Source organism: Pyrgilauda ruficollis, unplaced genomic scaffold, assembly GCF_017590135.1.
Source record: "Pyrgilauda ruficollis isolate IOZ18807 unplaced genomic scaffold, ASM1759013v1 scaffold46, whole genome shotgun sequence".
Taxonomy (NCBI): Eukaryota; Metazoa; Chordata; class Aves; order Passeriformes; family Passeridae; genus Pyrgilauda; species Pyrgilauda ruficollis.
This window is the reverse complement of record NW_024526155.1, coordinates 5019063-5038952: the sequence shown is the minus strand read 5'-3', so window position 1 is coordinate 5038952 and position 19890 is coordinate 5019063. Positions and strand designations below refer to the sequence as shown.

Here is a 19890-nt window from a genome sequence, read left to right as displayed (position 1 = left end):
ACCACATCTGCCTGAGGCCACCCCAGTGCTGTGCAAGAGTCAGGACCTGTGAGGTCCACACACATTCTGCTCAGCATCCAGTGTGAAGCTTCCACACAGCTTAAGTGGGAGAGGAGAGTAATAGCAAACAGTGAAAGATGTATTCTGAGAGTACTCAAGTGTCAAAAAATGCAACAAGAAACTTTTCTGACTTTTATTAGAAAGTAATGTCCTTTTGTTAACAGCACAGAGATAAAAGAAATGCTACAACACAAACCACCTGGGACAAAGAAAATCCTCTGCTTCAATCCACTGCTTTCTTAGTATCTCACAGTTCCCTGCAGGAAGTCCACAGACTGCAAGAAGGCCATGATGGGGAAGGACCACACAGCTAAGTGATGTTTTGTGTTCTGGTATCAAAGTATGTTCCCAGTAAAAACACCGTGAGGAATCACTGCCTGATTTACCACTGCACTGTCTGCTGCAGCCACCAAAGTGTTGAAAAAACGTTTAAAATTATGGTATTAACATCTTGGCATTGCCTCTCCTCCTCAGATGGACCAAACATCCATCAATAGCAACAGGTCTGATGGAGCAGCACTGCCCCCAATAGCTGGTGACAGGCGTTCCCAGGGAGAGCCAGCAGCTCATCAGTGTGGCTGCAGCTAACAACGTGCCAAACACTGTAAGAAAAGGAAATTTACACATCAAATTTGCCAGGTTGATCTTAACACTGATTACTCACTGTAGGAAAATTGACAGACCGTTTGAAATCTCTGCCTTGGCTGGAAGTTCTTGTGTTGCAGATGTGTGCTCAGCCCACAGCTGCCAGTCTCTGTGAGTGGTCAGGAACACCGGCCTCTCTGCCTGGACAAGGCAGGCCAGCTGTGGACAGACTGCACAGTCCTGGTTACTGAGCAGTGGTCAGGCATGTGCTTCATGATTTTGGCTGCCAGCACTATCACTGGACTTTCCAAATGGCTTATATGCTATTTAAACAAAAAACAAAAACAAAAACAAACAAACAAAAAAAAAACCGCACAAAAAAAAAAAAAAGAAAAAAAGAAAAAAAGAAATCCAAAGAAAATAGTGCCCATTCCACACTGGTGGGTGTCCAAGGCTCGTCAGTTTGCTGCTCTGTTCAGTCCCCTAATTCATCAAAACTGATGATCCAAAACTACACTGAGACCAATCAGTGAGCCCAGACTGCACCTCAATGGGAAGGTGCACCAGGTGCTGGGAGTAAGGAAAATGCAGTAGGACTGATGCTGCGGCAGCTTCTGGGATGGGACAAGACAACCAATGATCCAACACAGTTCAGCACATCGTGCCTTGGAGAAAACTGAGCATTCTGCTCCAAACATTGCTAATCAGACCAAGGAGAGGGAGGGCAGCGCCAGCAACCGTTGGCAGCAATGCTGCAGGGGGTATGCTCTCGCCAGAGTGGAGAGGACATGCATGTCCAGGGCATCTGTCCCCGGTCAAGGATGGGAGAATTCTTTAACAGCTATAAGTATGGAATGGCAAAGGGAAGGGGAATGGGTCCAACAGCTGAGCTCTAATAGTGTCGCTGGTAGGCACCCATCGGTTGCTGGGCTGAGGACCCCGCTCGCCCCTGGGCCACGGTTTGGCTCACAAGGTGGGAGAGTGCAGGACCACTCTGGATAAGGGTGTCCAAGGCTTTCTGTACACTGGGGTTGTCAAAGTTGATACCAGAAGACACCGGCCTTTGGGCGGGCACATTGCCAGGCGCAGGGAGGCGGGTTTGGTGCTGACCATAGAGCGGCTGAGGCTGTGGAGGAGCTCCAGGTCTCGGACCTGCGTTTCTCGAAGGGCCCGGGAGAGTAGGAAGCTGCGTGTTTGGAGTCTGCAATCTCTGCTGAGCCTGGTTTAAATTTCCAGCATTGATTTGTGCTGGCCGGGGCTGCCCGCTGGCCAGGTTAGCAAAGTTCTGGTTGGGAGTGCTGCCCGCAGAGCCCGCGGAGGCCGCAGGACCGCTGTTTGCCACAGCAGCTGCCGCCGCCGCCGCCCCGCTGTTGAAGAGACTGAGGATTTTTGCTTGAAGCTCCTGCTGAGGAGTAGAAGAGGACACTGGAACAGAAGGAGTAGAGACCAGAGGCTGTGAACTCTGATGAGCCTGAGAACTTGGAAGGTTGGACTGACTACCCAGTGATGATCCTGAAGGTGCCCCCAAAGATTGTCTTGACATGGGTGCTGGGAAAGAAAGGAAAGGTGGTTAAAGCTCTGCAAATGCTCTTGAAGGGACACCTAAAGAAAACTAATGAAACAGCTACGAAAGACACGGCATCAGTAAACATCCACCCTCAGATCACAGCTGCACAGCTCTGGGAACCCAAACCACTCTAGAGAACTGAGCGTAGCAGCCCAACCAGTTATGGCAGTCCTGCTGCTGCCCTAAGAGAATCCAGCATAAAAGGTCTTCCACATGAATATTCTAAATTGTCTCATGGCATGCAACAACACATCCATCTCAGTAAAATGAGGTACTACATGAGGATATTATGCTCCCAAACTCCTCTGCAGTCCCAGGACTCTTTTCCTGTCCCAGCCCTGAGGACCACAAACCACGCAGGAAAATCTGTCTGGGGCTGTGGGACTTACCCTGCAGAGATTCAGTGCTGCCCCGCAGCAACCGTTCCTTCCGGTCTCTCAGGTAATTAATGACTTTATCTATCTCCTCAGCAGTCACATAGCGATTGTCTGCCAGCAGGTTCAAGAGAGTTTGGATCCCGGGAGGGTGACCTCCTCTGACACCCTCCTCCATGGGGGGTGGGCGCTCCCGCTCCTGCAGAATAGCTTCGTCTGCCATCTTGGCAGCCTGCCGGGCGATCTCCTCCCGCTCCTTCTCCCGGGACTCTGTCTTGTAGCGCTCGTAATTCCTTGCCACCAGCACCATGGCATCAGCCTGGGGCATGTTGCGGTGCTCTGCACAAAGGAAGAAATGCTCTGAGTGACCCAAAGTGACTCTGGTGGAGGTGCTGTTCATGTGCCTGCCAGCACAGCCCAGTCAGCAGCAGGCACTGCTCAGGGAGTGTGAGTGCAGACTTGGGAACTTCCCAGGCACACGGGAACAATTACATTTTCAAAGCCAACAGAAGGCCCACAGCTATCAGCCAGCAAGGCCAGCCTTTCCTTCCACAGCTGAGGGCTCAGCCCAGAAATGTCCTTCTTGTCTCTCACCAGTTAAAAGGAAAGCAGCTCCCTCTGCCTCTCACATAAACCCTCAGTTCTCCGAGATGAGATGGTCCCAGTCATTTTACTGCTAAACCCTGGGACAGATCCAAAACTTGCCCTCTGAAGGCTGTATGCTTCCCAGAGGAGGACAGCCATGGGAATACGTTTGTTTCTGTGCTGCCAGTGCCTTAACATCTCATGTGCCCATGCAGCTGGGGAGGGAGCTGCACTGGCTCAGTGTCACATGGCTGCCCACATTCACCACTCTTGAGGCAACAAGCAGCAATCAAAATTCTTCTGTAATAAAGTGAGTAATGGGCAATTTCAATGGTGGGTTTTGAGGTCATTATTTCCAACTCCCACATGAACAGTCACCTAAACACAGAGTTAATCTGGGAGATCAAAAGAGCCTTTACCTTCCCAAAAGTACCCAAAGCTTTGGGCAGGATCATTTTAACACCTGCAGAACATCAAATCCTGCAAGCCTTTTCCTCCTAACAGAAAACTTGTGTTCATTTGAACATTAGGCTTTGCACAAACTGTGAAAGAGTTCCCTGAAACAAACATGCATGCAAAGGTGGCCAGGAGCAGTTGAAGGGACGATCTCTAATCTCTGGAATGACCTGTGGATGAGCTTATGACTGGGGCTCCCATCTCGTCTGATACACCAGCAGATCCAGTGAAGAAAAGAAGCTTTGGCCTCCTGCCAAAGGTTTAACAGGAGTTAAACCAAAGAAGTTGAGAAATAAACCCAAGGGTAGCGGGAAGCCCAGTGACAGTGTGTGTGAGCTGTGTGTCTGCAGGAAATGAGGGAGCTCTCCTATCACATCTGCATCTGATGTCAAAAGCGACTGGGCTTCTCCAGTCAGTGAGCACACACCAAGCACTGACTGTGCACTCAGAGGTTTCCTCTCCCAGATGAACTCACAGAACATTACTTGGGAACACAGTGAAGGAGAAATAACCTTTGAAAGCTCAGCTGTGGTCAAACCAGTCACCTGTGTTGACAGATTTCATGAACATTACATGTTGCTATGATCAGAGCAACAGCTACTTTCCCTAATCACATTTTGACAAGGCATTTTTAGTACCTACACCCACCCTCATGCAACAACCAAGTCACACCTTGTGATGGAAAGTGATGTGACAAGTGTAAAGATGCTAAGAAGGTGGAGCCTGTATACCCAAACACTTTGTAGATCTATCTTTTCATAACACTTTGTAGTTTTATCTTTTTATAACTCTTCCCAGTTTAATTATCAAATCTCTACCATTACCACATCCTTATTAAATCACATTTGATTTTAAAATCTGTCCTTTAATTTGCCGCATTCCCAACATGCTCTTTCTGAGAGCAACAAGTGGTAGAGTGAGGTTGGGCTGGTATTACTCATAGATCTCCCAGAGCAGTGCAGCTCTGGGGTCCATGACTTGCCCCAACACAGCAAAGGCTGGCAGTGTTAGGAGCCAAGAACACAGGTGAGATTCCCTCTTGGCAGGAATTAGACATTCCTTTTGACAAGGGGCAAACAGGGTATTATGGAAGCTTTTAAATAATGATATTCACATTTATGACATGGTGTCAACTCATTTATGACTACTTATGTGACAGCAAGGATGCACTTTGCTCTATGTGGTTCTGCCTGAAAGAAAGATTCAGTGTGACCACACAATTCCCAGCCTACTGAGACCTTAGTACCTTGTGGCGTGCCAAACATGATGTTAACAGTGCAAGAACGGTGAACTTGATGCTGCTGGGTGATGACAATGGCGAAAGGAGACCCTCCCCTGCTCACATCATCCAGGGCTTGTGTCAGTGACATCTCTGTGTTGAGGAAGATCAGGTCCACCACCATGCCCAGGTCCCGCACCTTCCGCCCCACGGACTCTGCGTACTCCCTACCACAAAGCAAAGCCAGCATTTAGCAAATCAGTCACACACAGACAGAAACCTTGGCACTGCACCCTCTCCACCATCCCAGATTCGCTATTCTGATTACTTGCCCAGCTTCATGACGTTTACCAGGACAGTAATAAAGCAATCCCATTATAGCAATATAAAAGCCCTTATTCTGATCTGAATCAGTCATTTCAGTTCAACCAAAATAAATTACAAATCAAGCCTTAGCTGAGCTGAGAAACAGAGTGTTGCAAAGGGATTTACACTATTACAAATTTGTTTACACATAAATGTGTTTCAACTGAATTCATTAGGGGAAGGAATTTCCACCAGCAGAGGTCCAAGGGGTACAGAGCAGAGGAGGCAACCTACAGAACTCATTTACTCCTGCTTTGTTCAGTATCTCAGCTGTTCACATGTGCCTCATTCCTTATTGGCCTTCTCTTTTCTACTAGCTGCTTTCTGCCCTAACCCACTGCCAAAACAGCATCTCTGGATCCACTGCTCCCGTATACCCTGTCCTACAGACTTCCCCATTGAGGCACAAAACACAGCTCACAAGGCTGAGCTTGAATTGCCAGGGCTTTTTTTTAAGCCTACTTTACTTAGAACCAAACCTGCAATACTGACTGCACAAAAAGTCTGACAAATTCACTCTGTGTGCACCCACACTTCAAGAAAGAGGGTAATTTTATTGTCTTTGGAGGTGAAGTCTGTAATGGTGATTAAAACTGTCTCCCCTTCAACCATCTTTTTAAGAGCTTTGAAGTCAAATTACTGTATCTAAGGCATTCAGGAGTCATCTTTCAACAGGTCTATAGCAGGTAACATCAGTACTATATATATATATATATACAGTACAGCTTCAATACAAGATTTATTAACAGCTCCAGCTCTTAAGGTTTGTAGCCATTACAGACCAAAATGATTAAATGATTCTTGGGATACTAAGCTGACCCTCTGGCACAAAAAAAAAAAAAATATTCTTGGGTCAAGTACAATAACTTGTGGTCTATTAGAATATCTTCCAAAGGATTTTAGCCACCAGGGGATAAAGGATCTAAAATTTCCTCTCAAGATTTGTTCCAATAGGTAATAAACTCCATCAGAAGTTTATTTCTAGTTTCACTGCTTCTCCTGTTTCCACTTCCTGCTCCATTTTCTACCAGCAGATAAGGCAAGTGCCAGCTGTCTCTTTCTGCCCCACATGTACAGCAAAGTTAAAGAAAAGCAACTTTTGATCTTTTCTCTGAGGGGTGAAGGAGACAGAACTTTAACTTTCCCCCAGCAAACATTTTTCTCAGATTACAAGCCAGGTCTGTGATTTATTTACATATTTACTATTCTTTAGTATATTTAATTGTAAAGATACAGACATGAGACTGGTGACATTGTTAAAGCACTCTACTACTGTACCAGGTGTACCTCCTGTTCCCAACAGAGTGCCTGCCCTGTGAACTCAGGAAGTGCTCAGCCAGCCATAGGAGATCACCCTGGTTACTGTTTATACCTGCTTTTGATACCATCCCTGACTACCTTTGGCAGTGATTTTGTGTTTCTTGCACATTGGAATAATGGCAATGACTGGTGTCTGCCCTAGGAACCAATCCAGCAGGAGCTCTGAACTAACACCCCCAATCCACACTGACCCCTGCTCCGTACTGTCACCTGGCTGGCACATATTCCTAAGTTCCATATCATGCTACCCATGAAAAACAAGTACAGGCCCCTACAACCTGTTGAAATGGTAGACTTATATGAAGAGTAGGTATAAAAGTATCAGAAGGTACTGCAATAGATTACAACGGGGAAATACAAGCAAAGCAAAAGATACATTTCCTCATCTCATCAGCATATATTCCCAGAAGAAAAACGGGAGCTGTAGCTGCCTGGGGACTCTAAACCCACAGTCCTCAAGAGCAGTCTCTAAGACAAACAGCCTCAAGGCAGGACCAAGTTTAAATCCATTCTCTTCTACCATGCAATAATAAAACCGATTATAACTATTCTCTTACTTTGTCTGTTTATTCACCACTATCACAGAACAATCCACGGGTCTCTCTGCATCAAAACGCCTCTTGATTTCCTCATAGTACTGACGGTACAGCTCCTCCCGGCGCCGCTCCTCGCGCTTCAGGCGGTCTGAAACAAGCCACAGGGACAGGACGAGTGACACCCTTCAGACCTGCTCAGAGGGGCACAGAGCAGCACAACTGTGGCACCGTGGCACCCCTCCTTTGAAGTGGTGCAGGTACTCACCCTCTGGCTCCTTGTAGCGGTCGTAGTAGGAGTCGTCCTTGCGCCGGTAGTAGTCGTCAAGGCGCAGGTAACGGTCATAAGATTCATCTCGTCTGCAACATTCAGAAGCAGCAATGGTTTCCTGCAGCACCATCTCAGGCAGCGACTTTGGCCAAAGCATCACACCCAGACCTCCCCCAAGTTTAATTTCTGAGGTACCCACCTGCTCCTCACAAGACTAAGATCAGCACTCAACTGTCCCCAGCCAAGGGTGATTCCCTTAAACACCTGACACCACTCAAACAATTGCGTTAGAAATGCCATAAAAACATTACTTTGGCAAATAGGATCTTGGAGAGTTTACCTGTACAAAGGGTCCCGAGGGTCTCTCATATCCCGTGGATCCCTCACATCTCGTGCACTTCTCATATCCCGTGGATCCCTGTATCGATCATACAGTGGCTCCCGTGGGTCCCGTGGGTCACGAAGATCTCTAACATCACGTGGGTCCCTCAAGTCCCTTGGATCCCTGATATCCCGTGGGTCTCGCAGGTCCCGTGGGTCCCTGTGGTCTCTGGCATCACGCATGTCTCTAGCTCGAATGTCTCGAGCATCTCTAGCATCTCGCCCGTTCCTGCCATCCCTGCCATCTCGGGGGTCTCTCCGTGGGCTCCCCCGAAGAGGGGAGCGGTCGCGCCTGGCATCTCGGCCATCCCCGTAGGCATATTGCTCTCTGAGGAAAACACCAGGGAAATTCCATTAGCCTGCTAACAGTACGAGTACAGTCACCCTTACATCTCTTACCTGAGGTGCCAAAGTCACCTTTCATAGCAGTTGAATCCTCCCTCTTACCCCACAACAACAAACATTGACCAAAAGTCATATTTTGAAGCAGTCTGGAGAAGGTTCTCAATTCTAATACTCAGCACAGCCAAACAAGACCCAGAAAGCTCCTTAATGGAGCACTAAGTGTAGAGCACCTGTGGGTGAAGTGAATAGGCACTTCAGAAACCACCATTTTAAGGTCTCTGATCTCCAGCATCAGCCACAGATGATCTATCAATCGTGTTTGGCAAATTCTTTGACAGAATTTAAGGTGACGTAGGCCAATACCCACATATATGCAATAGCCAGGAGTGTTCAAGGGATCCATTAAATTTGCTTGTCAATGACAGCAGAACACCTGAAGTAACGTTATTGGCATATGATTAAAAAAGGAGCAGCTTGTGAGGAAAGATATTGCAGGTTCCACGTTGCAGTTGGGTTTGTGCAGCTGACAGAAAGCAAAGACAGCTATGGCCTTCTCCTGGATTTGAGGGACAGTTTCTGTAGAAAGCCAGCCTTATGCTTATAATGCCCTGGTTAAAAGGATACTAAACCCAACCAGCACTGCATCCTCAGTGGCCAAAAAAGGCTTCTCTGTTGGATCTGAATGATCCATCTCATTCAGACTTTATACTGCAGTCTTCAGAGGCAAGGAAGAATAATGTTGCAGTCTTCATCTTTTCCCATAGCAATAGGATTTTTCCAGGTTGTATTCTGTTTTCCAGAGAAGACTATAACTTCACTGCAGTCAAAACAAAGCATTTAAAAAAAAATCTTGCAGAGAAACGTTGGAGCTTCATGTGTTTGGACTGTTTTTTCCCCCCAAATAGTGACAACCATCAGGAAAAAAACCCCAGCTTTTTGAATCTTTATTTCCCATACTTGACATGACTTTTACAGTCCTCAAACAGCCTAATCTAGTTTATGAAAGATAAGCAGAACCATAAGTCTGCATCCACTGCAGTGCAGTCACATAGAGATCACCTGGAGAGAACGAGTCAGATGAGCCCAAGTTTGGTGTCAGGCAGAGTGACAGGAATGAGATGGAAGAGCAGTCTGTGCATGGATTTTGGTGTCAGACACCCAGCTGTGCTGGGAACACATAAGAGTGCTGGCGTTCTCTGTTTGCATGTCAGATACAAATCAGATTTTGGGACAAAATAGAGATGCCACGAAGAGCACACATAGCCTCATCCTCTAAGTGACATAATGAATTTGCAGACAGCCACGTGTAAACTCCTTCAGCTTCTTGGACATATAAATCCACTTTTTGTTTGTGATCTGCATTGAAACCACATCCTGTGAGAGACACATCATAGCCCCCTTCCCGCAAAACCTACAATGAATGATGGCGGAAGCTCAGGGGAATCTCCTGACTTGCTCTAATGGATACTGAGTAACTGATCTTTCCATAGCTGTGAGACCATTTAGCAAAACAACCAGATGCAGGGGAATTGTTTGGCATATGACATTTATTCCAGCTGGAGTGGAGGTGACCAGAACAGGCCACATTCATTATCCGCAGAGACAAATAGATCCGGAATGAACAACGCACAACTGCGACAGAAGTAGAGATGTGGTACAGGTACCCTCAGCTCTTGTGCCCACATGGCTGCCCTGCTCGAGGGAGACAGAAGCACAAAGGCACAGCTCCCACACCTCAGTCACCATGGTCTGGCTCCTGAAGCATCAGCACACCGCCTGCATCTGCTTGGGACTTGGCCCTGCTGGCTCAGCACCGTGTGTGTGGCGCAGCGCGGGGCTCTGCAGCGCTGGCAGCGGCAGCTGCTGTTCCCAGGCCACAGCGTGGTCCAGAGTCCACTGATCACAGCCACACCCAGGACTTGATGACTGTGACCCCCAATGCCACATGCGCCCACAGTGCTGCTTGGGACCTGGTGCTAACCACATGTGACGGCCATGGTGTAGTGCCAGCTGAAATCCAGTGCATGTCACAGTGGCACCAAAGCCTCTGGCTGCTGTTCAGTCATGTCCAGTGCTCCTTAGGACTGCAGCACAGGCACCTGCTCTTGTACACATGCAGGATGACATAGTTTGAAATGCCCATGGCATCAGTGCCTGTGCTTGTCCCTCTGCAGTGCAGTCCAAGGATCAATGCTCATGGTACAGACGCCTGCCCCTCACCCCTGCAGTGCTGCAGCACAGGTGGCACTGAGGCCAAAGATGAGCCATCAGTGCCTGCTGCTCACATACGCCCAGGGTCCTACCATCAGCACCGAGCACACCCCAGGCCAAAGACTTGCTGCATCTGCCACAGGAATCCCAGCACCTCTTGGGCCTGATGCCCACATGCTGGTCTCTGCAAGCACATTTGGCCCTATGTAGGATTAAGTGCAGTGCATAAAAATCCTAGATGGTGCCAAGAATTGCAGCTACTCATTCTCTGCCGTTTTTTTTTTTTTTTTAAATGGTGTAGATATCTTGCTAGTTGCACTTTTCCCTCATTTTTGGTAATTTAACAGTTCAAGCTAGTAAAGCACACTGGACGTGGCACCTCAATTACCTTCAAGTCCAACAAGTCCCATGCTTTTTCATGGGAGGCTTTACAGCAGAGGCACACAGGCTGGATACCTCGTACCAAACAACACTGCAGCATGTCTTTGTGCGCTTCCTAGTGATGCTGTGAAAAGGAAACTGAAGTCATCTTCCTGTGACAGGCCATATCTTTTCCCCCTGCCTGTGGCTGCCTACACAAAGGAGGTGAAAGAGGTGAAGGTGCTGTGCCCACCGCAGGGTGGGAAGCCAGGAGAAGCTGGAGAATACAATGGTGACTGCACAGGGGGGCTGGCTCCAGGCTCTGATAACACAACCACATGGGCAGACAGGACCGTGCAAGAGACATTTGCTCTGTCTTGTGTTTTGCTCAAGCGCTCTTTTCCAGTCTCGTGGCAGCATTGGAAGCTTTCAGCATCAGAAGAGGCAAGATCCCAAGATCCTCTGCACTAGAAACACTGCAGCCCCTTGGCATTCTCTAGATATGTCTTGGCTTCTCTGATCCTTGGAGGCAGGAGCAAACATCAAGTGTATTCTTCCTCCCAAGTCTCTTACAGCCTGTGCTGCAAAACTGAATGCTGGGTTGCAGTAATGGCAGCAGACACAAGGTTTCCCTCGTGCCTCCCAAGGTGCCCAAGCCTAAAGGGCTCTCAGAGGTGGAGCAGACACTTTCCTGCTGGAGCATCACTGTTTGACTGGGGAGGTGGCAGTAGGGAAGAGACACAGACATTTAGCACAGGCCGCTGGGCTCATGCCCCAAAGGCCTGAACTCCTAGTATAACTCACTGCTTCCAGGTACTTTACCTTCGTGTGGGACTGGACCTTGATGAAGCCTTATTCATATTTCTTCTTTCCACTGCTTTATTAATATCTGTAAAGAATAATCAACCCATCTGTTCAATGCTATGAAACAAAAAAAAGATCATCAGCACAATTCAAATGAAAGCAACTTAAGCTCAACAACATCCAGATGGTGCAAGGAAATCCATTCAGCAGAGAGACATTGTCACTTTGACAATTTTTTATTAAGTTTAGAGAGTACAACATAATGAAAATTTCATGGATTTCTTTGACTTCAAAATAGAGTGGACAGCTTGGGTGAAGTTTTAACCCTGCATGTTCAGGCCTACATCCAGACTCTTCCTTCCATAAGAGAACCTCTTTCTTCTGCAGTCTATGAGCGAGCAGAAAGCGACTCATGGACTCTAGGAGAAAAAGCAGAGTCTGAAAACCTCCGAGAAAGGAATGATGGCCAGCACAGTCTTAAGTTCACAGCCAGTCCTGTTCAACGGAGCATGCCGATACCCTTGTTGGGAATAATCCAAGGGTTCTCAAAGGGGCATGTGCAACTGCCTTCCAAGAGACTGCTGCAGTGTTAAGGTGCACGGCCCCCAGCACTGAGAAACGGATCCAGGAGCCTGGAACACAGGCTCCTTAGGAAGTCAACATGGTGCATTCAAAACACCATTGTTAACGTGATGCAGACTAAGGCAACAGATCAGAAATTTGAAAACTGGTTGGCTTCTGAGAATCTCTGTGAAAAACACCATGAAGGGAAACACAAAGAAGGAAGAGAGCTGAAGAAACAGAATCTTGTCCTCAACCCACAAAAGTGAAGTTGCCCAGAACTGGCAGGGACCCACACTGTTCTCAAAGCCTCCCGTGACAGCTGAGATGAAATAATGCACTGGAGGGGGGCAAGAGCAAACAGCAATGTGACTTTGGACATTTTACTGAGAACCTTTTAAGGAAACAACCCAAATCTAGGCCCTATCTGCTCCCCCAGAATCCACCAACAATTAACATTTCTGATGAGTTATTTGCATTATCCACTTTCAAAGCCCTTGCATGAGAACATAAACATGTTGTGATGTCTTTAGGCAGACTCAGCCTTAATATCTTCTGTAACATCCCAAACTATCCTTTATTATTTTCAAGATTAAAACTGTAATTAAGGGATCAGGTATAATTTTTATTCTTGATGTCAATCAAGCAGCATGTTGCCTCTCAGATGGGGCAGAGAAGCAAGTGCAATCTGAACATTAACTACAACTGCAGCATTACACCACTCACAGGACCCCAAAGCACCTCCCCAGGACCAAATTCAGCTGCAGGGTCTACTGTTACAAACTACATCGGAAGGACATTTACTCTCCAAGTAATTTTAGTAAAGATATGAAAACACTACTGTGCATTTGTGGAAATACTTTGTATAATGCTACAGTGGAGTTAAACTCTCCCAAAACTTTTTACCTTACTGTTATTAATGATTGTATTTAGTACTCAGACTGCATAACTGAAGTAACTGCATTCATTTTTTAGTTGATAATTTTGCCCCTTAAAGTCAAGTGTTATCTTTAAGCAAGACACTAGCTGCTTTCTTTGGTTTAAGATTATTTTTATTTTCTGTTTTAAGATGCCATTGAAGAAACCTATTATGATTTTACACTTGGTATCATACATTTCTTTCAAATAAAAAAAAGTATTTAGATCTCCACAAAAATATTTTACTAGAAGAAAAAAAAAACTTTGACAGGGATCCTTCTCTTGTGCAAAACAAACACACTTAGTAACATTTTATTTAATGCCAACAGCATTTACAAGTTAAGTATTTGAACACTGACAAAACTTCGGGAAAAAAAAGCCCAAACAAAAAGTCTTCTGTCCTGTAGGATTTTGAGATGACAGGGCCACTGTAATCACACAGTGTAAGCTTCTGAACAAACACAGGTGACAGGAGTTTCTGGAATCCATCTATCTTAAGTGCAGCAGTGGCACTGAACTAGTGCTTAACTTTTAGCAAAGCATCTAATTCCAATTTAAAAGTCTTCAGAGCACAGAAACCACCACATATCAAATAAATTACTCCAGAAGCCAATTACTCTGCTGTTAGAGAAAAGTCTTTATTCACATTTAAGGCACTGTCACACTTATGCCTACTACACTAAAACTTCCTGATGCCCAGGTTTTTCTGTAACACAGAGATCACATCACTCCTTTCTCTTGAGATTTTTCCTTGGGTTTGTTCTTGAATTCTAAACCTGTCAGGTTTTTTCAAGGCTTTTCCAATTCAGCATTATCCTTTTTGAACCAGGCATACCAAAACTGAGCACTCTTCCAGCAGCAAAATCCCACAGGTACCAAAACCTCCCTACTTGCACACCTGTGTTTTGCACAGCCAAGGATGACCAAAGCACTCTGGCTGGGTGCAGACCTTCCCTGTTAGCTTCACTTAAAGCTCAGGTCTGTCTGCATCCAGGATAGGAAGTCCAGGTCCTTTCACCATCAGTGACTCAATCGTCTTTATTTCATCCTTTTTTTAAAACATGTTTTTCTCTCCAAGTCACTTATAAAAGCCCTGTATGGCTGGGACTCAGTTTTTCTAGACCACCACTCAAAGCACTGAGAAATTCCATCACGTTACACCTATTCCATTCTAGATTCACTTGAAATCCATTTAACTCTGTTGTTTTTAACTGCACTTGTTTCTTATCAAGTCAAACACCTTACAGCAATCTGTACACTAACACTGCTGCTTCCAGCCCTAGAGCCTGCAGTACCATAAGAGTAACTAAGACAGGATTAATTTTGATGGACACGAATCAATTGCCTTCTCATCAGTGTCAGGTGAAAGAATCCCTTTGTTCCCAGGCTCTGATGCCAGGCTCATTCCATTTACCCTGCCTATTGGCTCACCTGCAGCACTCCACCAGCTCCCTGGAAACTCCCTAGTTTTCCAAGGCTTGTGGAAAAACACCAGTAACAGACTAGGCAGGTCAGTAGTTCACTGAGCCTCACTGACGTTAATTCTTTTGAGAGCTCTAGATTTGGTAGCTGCCGTTTTACCTTTTTGGTTTTTCTACTGAAATGGAAATTACATTAAACACATCTCCTGCCTCTTCAAAAACAAACAGCAGAAACACTAACTGGTCTTCTCAGTTAGAAATTTTATCATTGCCAGTCAGTAACCCTTAGCTTCTAAACCAGCCAAAGTTGCTCCTGTTTAAGCCTCTACACTTGGACAATGCTGGACACCATTTCTTGTATCGTTCTACCCTTCTTGTCTATTTGCCTTCATTTCCATCTTCAGGCTCCTATTTGTTACTGCACATACACCTTCCCACAGGTTACTATTTATTCCTCCTGTCATTCTTTTTAAAGTCACACTGTTTTTCTTCAAATTATCATAGGCTTACTTTGAAAGTAATTTTTTTCTTGCATTTAAAAGATTACTCGTGGATTTCTAACCATTCATGGCCATTTAAGTCTGCTCCCAGCACATTTAGCAGAATTATCTTCATCTTTATGAAAATATCCTTTTTAAAGCACCCAGTATTTATAGCACTGCTTAAAGGCTGGCTCCACTTGTGCAAAAATCCCAGCTAAGTTTACTTAGCCAACCAGCCACTAAGCACTGTGACCAATTCCTTTGAGCATGTCAAGATGAAGCCCAGTTTTGGTTTACAAATGTTATTAAACCCTGCGCTGGACGTTCAGTGATCCCTTTCCAGGGCTCACTTGCTGCACAGTTTCTTCTCTGTTCTTAAGGCTAACAGAGCTTTCCAAATAGTAACACATAAAAATTCAGGGTAAGATGCAGGCAGCAAGGTGAGCCACACTGCAGGTGAAGCACACAGCAGGAACTCAAGGAGGCAAACACATTCTGTTTAAATTGATTGAGACTAAGGCCAGACAAGTGTCACACTGTGACCTTTGAGGAGGGCTTTAAAACAACAGCACCCTTTCTCCCGAACGCATGCTGGGGTCAGGAGAGCGAGGAGCATTTTCCTTACCTAATCTATACCCTTTATAAAGGCGACCCTTCTCACCGTCCAGAGCGGCCTGGACATCTTCTAGACGGTCATACTGCACGAACCCATAGCCATGGTACATGCTGAGGGCTGCAAGAGTTAACAGCAGGGCAAGACCGGTTACAACCGCGGACAGTGCTGACCCACACCCGGCCATCGCTAACCCCACCAGCTGCACTCTACCCAGAAACCACTACGCAAGCTTCCTGGGAAAATCAAATCCACCAGGATCAAAGTGCAGAGCTCAAAGACTCTGATCAAGTTCCTTCTGACAAGGCAGTGACCAAAATTCAGCCTGTGAAGTGACCAAGATTTGATTTAGAGGCTATGAAAGAGTATTGTGACATCACACTGCAACCCTAACAGCTAAAACATAGCTGATATATTTGCATTACATTTGAGCTGTACTGAAGGAATCTCTTTTCCTGACAAAATGCAGGCAGAGAAAATTATCATTAAAAGGTCACTATTTAGGAACAACATTGGTCACTCCTGTCATCATCATCAAACAGCATTTGACAAGCATGAAGCAATATTTCTCCCTGAAATCCCTGCCACAAAAAGGCATAAGATAATATACTAACCCCTGATTTTGCCATATTTTGAAAATATCTCTTCCATTTCTTCACGAGTCATGTGGTCTGTGGGCAAATTGCCGACAAAAAGTCTTCTCTCTAAATCCTGAGGATTGGTGCTGTTAGTGAAGTCGCTCTGTTTGATGCTATTGCTCTTGCGTCCTCGAGCCATTTTGCTTTCGTTCCAAATCCAACTCTTCGCAAAAAAAAAAAAATGGCCATGCATATAATTTCAATCCATGACATCAAAATTAAACTGGAACAAGATTAAACTTAACAGCTTTGCAGACTAGAAGCCAACTGGGTCTGCTTGACGCAAACTTCACTCCAGAGAAATCTTAATACGAGGGACACCGAGGTCAGGCAAAATCACTCACTGCAGCATTCTGGCTGAGCTTTTCTGTAATACTGAAAGGTAGCAAACCTAATTATTTTGCAGATAGGTTTTAACGGTTTGACTCCAAACTAAGATACAAATAAAACTAATTTTCCACTAAATCTCCTTAACTTTAAGCTTTTCAACATGCCCATTGTTGTCATATCTAGTTCTTCAATCCACTGATAAGAAATATTGAAATTTATGCAATATTTTAATAAGCTGAAAGGAAACACTCATTGCAACACTGCATAACAGCACCCAAATATTCCAGCAGGGCTTGGAATGAGGCATAAGGAAATAGTGCTGAAATACTCCTAAGTGACCACACCTGATCACTGCACTACATGTGAAATCTCAGCTTTCCAACCCCAGAAAGCACAGGTCCTTATCTGCATCTCTGTTAGAAGCACAGCCTTGTCCCCATGGAGATGTCAGCTCCCACAGCAGGCGGGTCCATAGCTGGGAATTCAACCACCCCCAGGTAAATGCTGCACCCTTCCTCACCTCTCCCATGCAGAAAAAGCACATTCCCTTAGCCCACACCGCTGCACGCAGCTGGAGCAGTCAGCAACATTCACTGCACAAACTCACCCAAACAAATAAAAAAAAACCACCCCAGCAAAAAAAAAAAAACATAACAAACACTGCCAAGCTAACAAAAAACACCATCCCCAGGATTCACACTTTCTGGTTTAAAATTCACCATTAGATAAAGCTTAAAGAAATTAATAACACTGAAGCTTTCAAGGTGAACTTAAAAGTTTGAGAATTATTTAATAAAGTTGCTCTACTTCCTAAACATTCACCTACAGGAATGCAGGATGGGATTTTCTGTTTGTAACATGCAAGAAGCTTGGAAAAAGAAAGATGATGAAATTGAGTGTATCAACAGAAACTTCTCTTTTTAATCATGCAATGCCTACAACCAAGATACTCCCTAACAGTAGCCTGGAGTAAATACAATTTCAAAGTCATCTCTAAATAAATAAATGTCAAAATAGGTAAGTCGACTCTATATGAATACTTTTGCAACATTTAACTGACATGAAAAATACATCTACTCCAGATCTGACACAAAAAATGTATTTATTTATCTTTTAAAGGATCAATCAACTTCACATTTGCATCACTCTTGCCCCTTTTTAGGAAACCCTGCAGAGAACACTTCCCTGTCTAATCAACTTTTTTTAATTAACTGCCAGATCTGGGGTGAGGAAAACAAAACCCAACACCCAAAACAAAATCCAACAAAATTAATCTCCTCTATCATATTTGCCCCAATCCCCCTGCAAGCTTGTCCACGCACATACACAGAGTTTTATCTTCCCCAAGAGAAGGACCAAATCCCTTTTTTTTTTTTTTTAACACAAAAGCACTGGACTCCTATTCCACTATCGCAGCTCAAGTTCTCATCAGTTGAGGGTAGAGAAGCTTTCAAAATTCCCTCAAAATGAATAAGAGGCAATAAAACATGGAAGGCACCATCCAGCCCAAGTTCCCATTCAGAGCAGGATGCAGTGCACAGGCACACAGAGCAAACAGGTGTCAAACAGGCCTGTGGCTGCTGGCAGGACATCTCACTTTCAGGATAAAAAGCTGTAAGAAGGAAGCTGTTTGTGTTCCTTAGGGGTGGGGATAGCAGGGGGTGTCTGAGGAAGAGGCTGCAAGAACTTTCCACGTTAAGAAAAACAGAGCTATTTTCCCACTTCAAAACAATCAGTAAATCAGAACTCTCATCTAAGATAATTCACTGCCTCTTATCATTTACCACGCAGCAGATTACATAGTTAAGGACCATTTAGTGATCATAAGACCAGAATAACTGAACGTTGTCCCACCTCTGGGCACTCTACATCAGGTGAACACCTAATTGCCACATTAAGCCTTGTTGTACAGGCAGCCAGAGAGGCACCGGCAGAGTTTAAAGGTGCCAATTCCCCGTGCAGCACCTGCGGGTCCTACCACAGCACAGCCCACAGCACCTCACGAGCCAACAAATCCTCTGGAAATTAATTAAAGCCACATCTCTCTAAAAATCTTATATTTAAAACCAGAGTTGTTTATTAATAGCGCTACAGCTTCAAGGAAGCAAGACTGCTGGAGCGGGGTATTGCAACTCATTTGCCACAAGCGAAACGCGACACAAGTCCCCGTGAAGTTCTGGGGCAGAGCACAAACAGCGGGCACGGGAGGCAGAGGCGCCGGGGAGCGGGGAGCTTCCCTCGGAGCAGAGCCGCGCTCTCCCGAAAGGGCCCGCGGGGGCAGCGCTGGCACCGCCCGTCCCGGCCCCCCGCACCGGGGCACACGCGGGGCCGTCCACTCGGTAACCCGGGGAGCGCCTCCGCCTTCCTCCCGCCGGCAGAACGCGCCCCGCCCCGCCCGGGCCGCGGGCCCGCCGCAGCTCCTGGGGCAGCGGGGAGGGACCCCCGGCCGGAGCTTCACCGGCGGCCGCCGCTCCCGCCCCTGCTTCCCCTACCTCCGTCCGGGCCTGGGCGCTGCCAGCGCCGCTCAAGCCGCACACCGGCTGCTGCGGGGGAGCGGAGCAGCCCCATCCAATCCCGGTGATCCCGCGCTGCCCGGACGCGAGGCGGAGGCGCGGCCCGCCCGCAGGCCGCGAGGCACGCCCGGCCCGGCCTCAGCCGAGAGCCGGGAGGGACCGGGCCCTCTGCGGGGCTCGCTGCCGTAACCTGTCGCTCGGGCGCTCCGCGTACCGGACCCGCAGACTCACCGCCGCTCCCGGCCCGGACCCGGTGCCCCGTCAGGCCGCCGCCGCCAGGACAAAGGCGCCACCCGCCACTACCGCACGGCGCCGTCGCAAAGAGGAGGAGGGGGGGGAAGCAGGGTCGCTATGGCGACGTAGCGCGCTTTCCGGCGCGGCAGCGTACCGCCATGCCTGCCGAGGCAAAGGCCGCTTGCCCCGGCTCCCGGCACATCCCGCGGTACGGCCCCGCAGGGCAGGCCGGGAGTTGTAGTGCCGAGGAGGCCAGACGGCCGCTGGGTGGCGCTATCGGACCTCGCGCGGGGGAGGCGGCGGAATCGGGATAACAAATAAAAAAAAACCACCCCAGCAGTCAGAGTCAGACTGGGACAGGGACCGGGATCGGGATCGGGATCAGACTGGGACCGGGACCGGGATCGGGATCAGAATCAGACTGGGACAGGGACCGGGACCGGGGTCAGACTGGGACAGGGACCGTGATCAGATTGGGACAGGGGATCGGGATTGGGGTCAGACAGTGACAGGGACCGGGGTCGGGGTCAGACTGCTGTTGAGACAGGAGTACGGGTCGGGGTCAGACGGGGACCGGATGGGGCTTTGGAAAGGGACCGGGACCGGTGTCAGGATCGGGACCGGGGTGGGGATCAGAGCAGGACAGATTCTGAGACTGGGGCCGCGATCGGGATCAGACCGAGACCAGAACCGGAGTCAGGATCAGACTGGGACCGAAGTCGGGATCGGTCCAGACGCAGGGC

The 19890-nt window shown here is 47.1% G+C and overlaps 1 protein-coding gene across 6 annotated transcripts; it reads right to left on the bottom strand.

Moving 5' to 3' along the window:
* Positions 1–179: 179 nt before the first annotated feature.
* On the bottom strand, positions 180–19401 carry NCOA5 (nuclear receptor coactivator 5). Of its 6 annotated transcripts, none has more exons than XM_041478662.1 (10): positions 18893–19401; positions 16047–16233; positions 15445–15552; positions 11456–11522; positions 7677–8045; positions 7334–7425; positions 7090–7216; positions 4874–5073; positions 2602–2925; positions 180–2193 (listed from the first exon to the last, which is right to left on the bottom strand). In XM_041478662.1, exons 2-10 carry the CDS (start codon positions 16207–16209, stop codon positions 1538–1540), a joined length of 2106 nt encoding a protein of 701 aa, XP_041334596.1. In that variant the 5' UTR covers positions 16210–16233; positions 18893–19401; the 3' UTR covers positions 180–1537. The 6 variants fall into 6 exon arrangements, with proteins under 6 accessions (XP_041334596.1, XP_041334597.1, XP_041334598.1 ...); XM_041478663.1 differs by having other exon boundaries at positions 19145–19401; XM_041478664.1 differs by lacking the exons at positions 15445–15552; positions 16047–16233.
* Positions 19402–19890: the final 489 nt, after the last annotated feature.